This window comes from Sphaeramia orbicularis, chromosome 21 (genome assembly GCF_902148855.1).
Source record: "Sphaeramia orbicularis chromosome 21, fSphaOr1.1, whole genome shotgun sequence".
In the NCBI taxonomy this organism is placed as follows: Eukaryota; Metazoa; Chordata; class Actinopteri; order Kurtiformes; family Apogonidae; genus Sphaeramia; species Sphaeramia orbicularis.
The window spans coordinates 50,629,533-50,639,913 of record NC_043977.1 but is presented as its reverse complement, the minus strand read 5'-3'; the positions used below and the strand labels follow the sequence as shown (position 1 = coordinate 50,639,913).

Sequence of the window (10,381 nt, the reverse complement as noted above, 5' to 3'; positions counted from 1 at the left end):
ATCAGGGAAGCAATGTATGCAGGGGCTGGCCATGTAGAGCCCGGAAAGTTAGCACAAGAATTTTGAAATGAAGACGATATAGAACAGGGAGCCAGTGGAGAGATTTAAGGATGGGAGTGATGGGGTTCTCCTGTTTGTGCGGGTCAGAAGCCTGGCAGCAGAGTTCTGGACAAACTGTAGACGGGCCAGCTCCTTCTTGTTTGAGCATGTACAGAAGCTGCTCTTACCAGACATTGAGTGGGAGTCCAGTGGAATTCATGCTGACCAGAGCCCAGGTGTCCTTGTTCCAGTTCTCGAGACACCTCTGACTGAGCTGGAGATGGAGCACCTCAAAAGAACAATAGATCCCATTGCCTCCTCTGCATGTTATGGAATGGACATTTACATGGCCACAGTTGAATGTGTCCAAAGAATCTTTTACAACAGATGAAGTTGCTTGATTTCTGTATAATATATAGTTCAACAGTCAGCCCTAAGAGCTTAGTTCTGGCTGTTATAACATGTTTTCCTGATTTGACCTTTAAAATCACAGTCAAGCTTTGCATTTGCACAAAATAAAATGTTAGAGACACACAGTCCTTGTAGTCACTTTGAAGTTGTTCTTTACAATTTACCAATGGCAAGAAAATGTCCCACTTCAGATTATTTGTTAGAAATGTATAGAGAAAAATAAAGCTTTTCAAATGCAACTGTATTTTGAAATGTCAATGTAATTGTCTGCCAACTAGTATTTCAGTAAAATGTGACAACCATTATATTTCTGTGGTGATTGGATCAGAATGCATTCCTCATTGGATTCTGAGATCTATTATGAGTGGCTCATTTTCAAAAGTTGTATATAGCTCAAATATACAGTATAAAGCTTTTTTGTGATATAGGTCCAATATCTCATACTCCAGAATCTTGCCCAATGTGTAACTGACCACCTTCTGTCTCAGTAACAAAAGGTTGCCATAGGTAGTAAGAATATTAGTAATGTCATGAGACAAATCTAAACAAAGCATATGCTTGTTTATTGAAATGTTTACACAGAACATCTTAATTACCATTTGCAGACCTCCACCTATTTAAAGAAAAAAACAGGGATGTGGCAAACTGGTATTAAACATGACCAGGGTGGTCAGGACAGCCACAGATACAACAATGCCCAACAAAGGTTTTTCTATTAAATTTTAACAATACAAAAGGAATAACCTCAAAACAGAGCATGGCCCTGAGTAGTACCATAAATGGATGTTCCTTTAAATGCAAGCTGTAAATCTTGAAGTACAAACTTGACACTGTACAATTGAAAACGTTAAAGCTGTCTGAAGTTTGCACTGGCCATACCTATGTCGGAGCTACGACAGGAACTTAACTGTTTTACAAGTACTGACCTCAGGAGGTAAACAAGAACAGAATGGGAAATAACTAACTGCTTTAATCCTGTTTCAAAAGAATCCAAACTTGTCAGGAGAACCATTTTGTAAAAACATTACAACCACTGAGGATTTTGACCCGACACCAGTCTATGTCCAAAATGTCTTGCCTTTAAACAAGACCAAACCCTGTTTCGCAGGTAGTAATGGCACCCAACAAGTTGGACTCAAAATCTTTGTAGTTTGTGTGATGGTCAGGCAACTTGATGGTCTCAAAGCATGTCAAGGCCCTGGGGAGGTGGCCACTTGCCACCTTCACAATCAACTCCTCTGGAGGGACCTCCCAACCCACCCAGAACTGCAGCAGATTTTTCAAGTGCTCTGAAGATGCTGAAGTAAAGACAGTACAGACCTGTGAGACATGTCTTCTGTACACAGGCATCACACTTGTACTTTCAGTATAGGTGAATAATGAAGTGTTGCTTAATGGAGAAACAAAACAGCAATGAAGAAATTAAGGTAGGTGTTAGTTTTTTTCCCAGTTGCTAACAAGCATTGAGCAATACTGAAGCTATTACTTGAAAACAATCATATGGTCTGTTTTCCCAACAAAAAAAGAGCATTACAAAAATCTATTTTTACCTTTAAAATTTAAATTAATTTTTCACATTTTACTTGACTGTCCTTAAGTATAACAGTAATGCAATATGGTATGCTCAGCCTTACTGGACAGTACTGTGGGGGTTATATTCTTCCTTCTCTCCTGCATTTGGCCAAAATGTCTTCTATGTATGAGAACTTTAATGGACATACATATACATATAGAGTGAGATTTAGATCTGACAAAGAGCAAACAAAATTTAATTACAGTTTGACTGATACAGACTTCTGTTTCACTGACCATGTCAAGAGTTTTGACAATGCGACTTCAGTTTGGCCCAATACATGTTAGTAATCTAAACAAACAGTAAAAGGATAAGTATTTGTAGGCATTAGTAAAAATGCAAAGCTTACAAAACATACCATGTTCAATAAAGGTCCTGAAGTAAGTTGTGACTTGAGTGACGGCCTCAACAGAGACATCATTTTCATCGTCATCAGAATCTGGATTTGGTGTGGGCCATTTTATGTGGGTAAGAATCATCTGCAACGACAGAAACTGGTCTGAAGTCTTTCAATTCATACTTGGGAATAAAAATACAGGTCAAGTATTCAAAACAGGACTTAAATTGCTGTAAGAGGTTATTTACTAAAACAAATCTCACACCTGGGGTGTGATCTCAGCTTCCTTCTCACAAGGGAAAAGCAGCTTCACCACATCCGATCTATTGGACAGAAGTGGCCAAATGCCTGTCTCCTTCAGTCCCTTTCTTAACTGCTTCACTTGTTTTGCTGATCGCCCAGAACTGTTTAAACAGTGTTATGACTGAATAAACCTAAAACACAAATGATTAAGCAAGATAAATTTATGTAAAACACATGAATCTTAAATCTTAGACTTTCATTTTTAACCACTCAATGCACAGAATTTTTTACCGCATGCAGGAGCAGCTTGTCATGGAGCCACTTCATGTTGCTTGGAGTTGAAAGTGGAAGGTCCCACGCCATGCAATGGCTGACAACTTGGTCCCGTTTATTCACCTATTAGTTCAGAATTTTTCTGCCAACTAACATAAGGTAGGAAAGACAAAGAAGGAAATATGGGGAGAAAGAAAAAAAGTATCACCACTGCTCGGCTCAAAAAAGTCACACACCTGGATTTAACTTAGCAAATGGGTAAAGAGCCTTCCATCAGACAGTTACCTCTAAAACAATGTGCAGTTAAAATGAAGGTTTCCAAACTTACAATTGATTGTTTCACGATATCCAAATCAGGACAGTCTTCAATCATGACCGTGGCAGTGTCTAGGGAACCCTCCAAACAGAACTTGTGTGATGGCTGGGCTGAGACCAGGGAAACCAGGACCACCCATACAAAAAGCAATGCCCCATCATTCGCCCCAGCCATCAAGTAACAGCTCACTCTCCATCACAGCAGAGTTGCAGGTACCAAGTGGTCTGTTTGACCCTCAAAAACCTGTCATTGCGCCGTTTCCTGGTTCAAGAATATATTCAAAGCAGCTTATAATTATGACACTACATCTGTTTTTGTTAAAGTAGTCCAAATAAATTGTAATAAAACTTTGTGAGGAGTAACACTGACCAAGATTAAGGTGGAATCCCTTCTTAGCTTCAGCATCAGTGTTGACATAACATGTTGGTTAACACCTAGTCCTACAGCAGCATCACCTATGGGAAAGATGGAGACTGCTTAGCACATTAAAGTATCAAACAATACTGTCATTTAAAAAAAAAAAAATAATAATTACACACACCTTCAAGTCTGCATCTCAGTGGTGATGCCCACTCTACATTGCTGCGCTTGTAGAAGCTCACATAGGACATGTCCTGTTCTTTACTCAAGTCCACTGCAAAACAATTCTCTTCAGAACCCCTCTTATTTTGTGTGTGTGTATATATATATATATATATATATATATATATATATATATATATATATATATATATATAATATATATATATATGCATTATGACAAATTTAAAAATAGAGACCAAATACATGCAAATGTAGGTGCATGATGAAATGAACAATAAGGTGGGACACTATACTAAGGGAGACATTTTTTGAGGGAAAAAGGGTGAGGGGAAACAAAGGAAGTTGCATCCTACCTCCTCCTGATGTACCTGCTGATGTGCTCGCTGCTGTACTTGGAGGAAGTGGTGTTACAGCATTATCTTGGTCATCAGGGATGCTGTGGGGGAAAAAAAAAAAGGGCATTGACAGATGTTATCACAGCTGATCTTGCAACCGCTAAAAACACTTGCAATAAATCATCTTTAAAGTGCTGCTCTGGGGGTCTAGGTTCTCTTTCTTGATACATGAAGTACCTTGATGCAATTTTTTGTGATTTTTGCACTATACAAACAAAATTTAATTGAATCTTTAGACAACTACCTCATTCCACAGAGACTTGCATGGATCTCCACAGTGTGTGTAGGATACAGCTGGCTACAGATGGGGCAGGAAACCATGGAGGGCAATGCAGCTGTAGGACACGTGTTTGTCATATCAGTCCCCGGACTTTTACTTGTTTTGTCTGTCTTGTGTGTCATTTCCTGTTTTATTTTGTTAAGTTTCCCTCATGTGTCTTGTCTGGTGTCTTTACTTCCTCTTGTGTTCACCTTTTCCCCTGATTACCTGACTCCTCCCTGATTGTCTCCACCTGTGTCCAATTGTCTTCCCGCCCTCTTGTGTATTTAAACCCTGTGTTTTCCCCTGTTCGTTGCCAGTTCGTTTTCTCCCTTTGGTGTGATTACTTACCAGCGTTTTTTGGATCCTGCCTGTTGTGACCTGTTTTGCCCACCGACCACCGTCTCTGCCTGTTCCTCGTCTGCCTGCGACCTGGTTTGTCCATCACACCCGAGTATACGTCTGACCCCTGTCTGTTCTTCCACCTCGGTGCCTTATCCTGGTTTTGACCCCTGCCTGGACTTTCGGTACGTGAGCCTGCCTTACCCTATGTACGTTTGCCTGTCTGATTGTCTGCCCGTGTATGACCTGGTCTGCCCTCTGACTCTCCTTTGCTCTCTCCTAGTCGGGTTCCCCTCGTGTGCTCCCGACCTGGGCTGTAACGTGGTTCACTTAAGATCCGAAGCCAAGACGATTCCCCAACTCAGTCCAGCTGAAGACATATTCATTACTATCCTGTGTGAACCTGTTACTCTGTCAGTTTCTAATAAATCCCTTTAACTGTATTCCTGTCTGAGGGTCTTGCATCTGGGTCCAGTACTTGTACTATCTGTCCTAACAGTGTTCATCTTCACAGAATATATAGAAAATACAGGTTGTCAGAGGCAGTGTCAGCACAAGTATTTTATTTGACTTTCCTCCCAAAAAATACTTTTCAAGTCAATCTGTTGTAAATTCTCCAGCTTGGACTGAAAGAAAGTAGTATACATATTGGAGCCAAATTATGCCTCAGTGACAGATTACATACCGTGATATACTGACACTTAAAATGGGCAAGAGCAGACCTCCATGAATGACATTACTAATGACAATATTACCTAATAATGACGACAATAATGGCAAAAACAAATAGGAAAATATTTATAATGATGGAAATGTTTAATCTAGTTTAAATTAAAGATAGGCTTACATCATCATTGGATGTAGATTTGACAATGGTGTCTGTTTCATCAGTTGAAGAGTTACAGATGGAGACACACTCAACATCCAAGTCGTCAACCTAGTCATACCAAAAAAATAAATAAATAAAACAAACATTCTCTTAATTCTATGCAAATGGATGAGTGAAAGATTAAGAGACCAACTTACTTCACAGTTGTTGTCTTTGCAACCGTCAACATGGAGGGCCAAAAGATGAATTTGCATCGTCTCCTGACAGTTTTCACAGGTGGCCTTTGGCATTTTTGAAAATTCTGAGGCATTCTGGGAAGGGGGTAACATAGTATATGCACCCTGTAATGGGGGCGATGTATAACACGTTTTTCCCACTTATGATGCCCTTATAAGTTGTGGGGTGGTGTAGCCTTCCACCTGAGAGCTTATGACTGTCAGTGCCTTTGACCATTTCCCCCTGAAACCAAAAATCTCAGTCAACAGTGAACACATGTGTATCAACCAAAAACTTAACAGCCCAAAACCTAATACCGGCCAGTAATGTAATAAAATGTTTGACCCAGTAACGCAATAACATTTTGCCAGTAATGTAATAAGTTGTTGCGTTTTGGGCTCATCATTCCGTTATTGCCCCCCCCCCCCCCCCAAAAAAAAAAAACTTTCCAAATGCAACAACTGGAACCAATAATAACCAGCCCAAAACGTAGTAGCTTTTTACATTACTGGCAAAATATTATTACGTTACTGGGTCAAACATTTTATTATGTTACTGGGTGTTATTACGTTTTTGGTTGCTAATGACGTGACTAGTGTGAAGCAAAAATAAATACTGACAGTGTCATATTAGCACAAAAAGCTATTGGAGTTACTCAAAAATAAAACTAGAAGCACTTTGAGAGCGCAGACCTCCGCCAAGGCTGATCAGTGGCCCCCCCACGCCAAGGAGGTTATGTTTTTGCCAGGGTCTGTCTGTCTGTCTGTCTGTTAGTGTGCAACATAACTCAAAAAGTTATGGACAGATTTGGATGAAATTTTCTGGTCTGCACCCACCCCCATTTCCAACAAACCCTGAAAATTTCATCCAAATCTGTCCATAACTTTTTGAGTTATGTTGCACACTAACGGACAGACAAACAGACAGACAAACAAACAAACCCTGGCAAAACATAACCTCCTTGGTGGAGGTAAATATTAATACCCATGATTAGTCACAAACATTACACAACAGCAAAGCACAGAGTGACAATAAATTAATGTTAAAGTCTAAATAAAAGAACAAAAACAAGCTAGTGTTATTATTGTGTATATCATTAGTGTTGTTATGTGTATTATTTCTGTGTGTGTTTACCTGCAGCCTTGTAAAACAGCCAGGAGCCCTTCAGGCTCAGGAGTTTTGGGTACTCTTTGTTAAGTATTTCAGATATCTAGAGAAACACAGTAGCATGGCAAACATTGATTACCAATATACTGTTGATTATGCCAAACTTGTTTCATCTCACACTGGCAAGAATGTTTTGTATTGTAATCCTACACTTCTTACTTAACATTATTTACTACAGCCAAATGAGTGCCACCTGTACCTGTATGTCCATGTACAGTGCAATGAAAAAAGTATTTACCTCAAATTCTTATTTTTTGCATATTTTACCCACTTTAATGTTTCAGAACGTCAAACCAATGTAAATATCAGACAACGATAACACAAGTAAACACAAAATGCAGTTTTTAAATGATGATTTAAGGTTTGAAGGAGAAAAAGCTATCCAAACCTACCTGGCCCTGTGTGAAAAAGTAAACACACTGAACACAACATGATGCATAACTAAACTACAAGACTCACACTTCAAACAAAATACAAAACTTACTGAAGGACTGGAAATAACTCAGGAAAGCAGACAGAAGACTGAACAGGGAACAACGCAAGGAACCAGATTTGAAATGCTTTATGGCCTGGCAGAAAGTGACTGAATGAACCAGGGTTTTTATTGAGGGAGGTGATTAGTCGCAGGTGAGTGGATCCTTGCAGCTGCCTCCAGTCTCAGCAATCAAGGAGAGGACAGAGCTGGGGTGAAGGTGAGGGAGAGAGTGAGGCAAGCAGGGCTGCACAAAGAGGGGGAGAGAGAGAGAGGGAAAAGGAAAAGGAGGAAAGAAAGAAGAAAGAAAGAAAGAAAAAGAAAAGAAAGAAAGAAAGAAGAAAGAAGGGGTGTGAAACAGGGATCATGACAGGTGAACCTTCCAGGAGTGGCCGCCTACCAAAATTACCCCAAAACACACTGCAACGACTCATCCAGGAGGTCAAAAAGGAACCCAGGACAACATCTAAAGAACTGCAGGCCTCCCTTGCCTCAGTTAAGGTCAGTGTTCATGACTCAACAATAAGGAAGAGACTGGGCAAAAATGGCCTCCATGGCAGGGTTTCAAAGTGAGAACCACTACTGACCAAAAAGAGCATAAAGGCTTGTCTTACTTTTACAAACAAACATCTGAATGATCCCCAAGACTTTAGGAGAATATTCTATGGACTGATCAGACCAAAGTTGAACTTTCTGGAAGGCGTGTGTCTCGTTACATCTGGCATAAAAGTAACACAGCAATTCAGAAAAAGAACATCATCCCAACAGTCAAACATGGTGGCAGTAGTGTGATGGTCTGGGGCTGCTTTGCTGCTTCAGGACCTGGACGACTTGCTGTGACTGATGGAACCATGCATTCTTCTCTCTACTAGAAAATCCTGAAGGAGAATGTTCGGCCATCAGTTCATGACCTCAAGCTAAAGCGCACTTGGGCTCTGCAGCAGAACAACGATCCAAAACACACCAGCAAGTCGACTTCTGAATGGGTTAGAAAAACAAAATGGAGATTTTGGAGTGGCCTAGTCAAAGTCCGGACTTGAATCCGATTGAAATGCTATGGCATGACCTTAAAAAGGCCGTTCATGCTCGAAAACCATCCATTGTTGATGAGTTAAAACAATTTTTTAAAGAAGAGTGGGCTAAAATGTCTCCAGAGAGATGTGAAACACTCAGTGCTAGTTACAGAAAATGCTTGATTTCAGTTGTTGCTGCTGAGGGTGGCCCAACCAGTTATTAGGTTAAGGGGGCGATTAGTTTTTCACACAGGGCCAGGTAGCTTTGAATAGTTTTTTTTTTTTTTCCTTAATAAAAAAAAGTCATCATTTAAAAACTGCATTTTGGGTTTACTTGTGTTATCTTTGTCTGATATTTACATTTGTTTGATGATCTTAAACATTAAAGTTGGAAAAAAATGCAAAAAATATAGTTTGAGAAGGGGGCAAATACTTTTTCATAGCACTGTATATGACAACCAGGGTCTGGTATCCCTCTGCTAAAGTTAGTTTATTTTCTGAGTTACATGTGAAATTACAGTATTTAATCAAGAAATAAAAAAGGTCTACCATCAGCACATTGATCATGCAAACACTTAATAACTTTGTTCATAAATACTGTAAGTGAATGTGGCCTACTGTGTTCTTTCTCTACATGTATAAAAAAAGTACTGTCTGTTATGGTATTCCAAATGGCATCTGGACTTATAACTAATAAATAGCACAGTGATGGCTGGGCATAAAACACTAAAGCACCTGACCTCATCATGAGCTGCGTCCTCTGGAAATGAAACCATTCTCATGCCAAGTCCTGCCTGGCAAAACTTTAGCTGCTCATCTCCTTTTGGACTCACAGTTGCAGGAGAGGGAAGGACAGAAAGCTGAAAACACTGCCATTTGCGAGTGACTGTACGTGGTGCATTTGAAAACCTACACTTTCCCCTGAAAAGACCTGGAAAAGATCTATGACAAACAATAAAGAATAATTACAACTACTGTGTGTCATATGTATGTATGCTATTCAGTTCTACTCATTGATAAAACTCTGCAAAGTGGCTCCAATGCAATACACTGTATTAACATTGCGAACTTTGGAGGGAATAGCATATTTATTTTAACTATTAATCTACCTTTGCATTTCTGATGATACTGATGTTTGCATACTGGTGGCTGTTCTGGTTGGGGGACTGAAGACAGCAGCTGTGCTGGGTGGAGGATTGAAGACAGTAGCTGCTCTTGGTGAGAGGTTACCAGGTGCTCCTTCCTGACTACTGCCTCCATCAAGATGTTGTTGGATGAGTGTGATCAGGTTTCTGGCCACAGACTCCACATTCTTCTCTGAGCCGGCACTCTGACCCTACAGAAATATCACACACAAGATTTTTAACCTGTATAACAAATGCAAAGCCCAAAGACAATTACAGATTGCTACTGATTATTTACATCACCGTCCCACTGACTTTTCAACAGTCTTAAGGAAAATGTGCACTTGCACACAGTTACACCAATTCAGAACTCGTGATTACTGGCCTTTAGTGCAATTTTAACACTGTGAGTAACCATGTACAATAACGTTGGGAAATGTTAGGTAAACTAATCCCTTGTTGTTGTCACAAGTTCACTCTGTTTTGTTGCTGTTATCTTGCCCAGCTTTATGACAAACGCTGTAGGCTCCCAGCTTATTTATCTTGAATAATAACCAAATGTTTTGCCTTCATGTTAAGTCGCAATGATGTTACGCTGTGACTTTCAGCGCGCCCATCTCTGTGACCGAGGACTGCTAATCTGCGGCGTTCATCTAAGCTAGGTCTGGTTACCTAGCTAACCCGATGAACGGTTTGCCCAGCAAACGCAACTTGTTCACAGATCTCGATAATGTTGTATTTTTAGAAAGCTCAACAATATACTGATAAAAACAACTGCAGAAAAAAAAAAAAAAAAAAAACAGAAAAAATATACTTACAGCAAGCAGCC

The 10,381-nt window shown here is 39.9% G+C and overlaps 1 protein-coding gene across 1 annotated transcript; it reads right to left on the bottom strand.

Moving 5' to 3' along the window:
• Positions 1–1,483: 1,483 nt before the first annotated feature.
• Positions 1,484–10,125, bottom strand: LOC115412067 (uncharacterized). The gene is made up of 6 exons (XM_030124362.1): positions 10,120–10,125; positions 9,538–9,764; positions 4,104–4,171; positions 2,626–2,750; positions 2,382–2,502; positions 1,484–1,748 (listed from the first exon to the last, which is right to left on the bottom strand). Exons 1-6 carry the CDS (start codon positions 10,123–10,125, stop codon positions 1,531–1,533), a joined length of 765 nt encoding a protein of 254 aa, XP_029980222.1. The 3' UTR covers positions 1,484–1,530.
• Between the last annotated feature and the right edge of the window lie 256 nt (positions 10,126–10,381).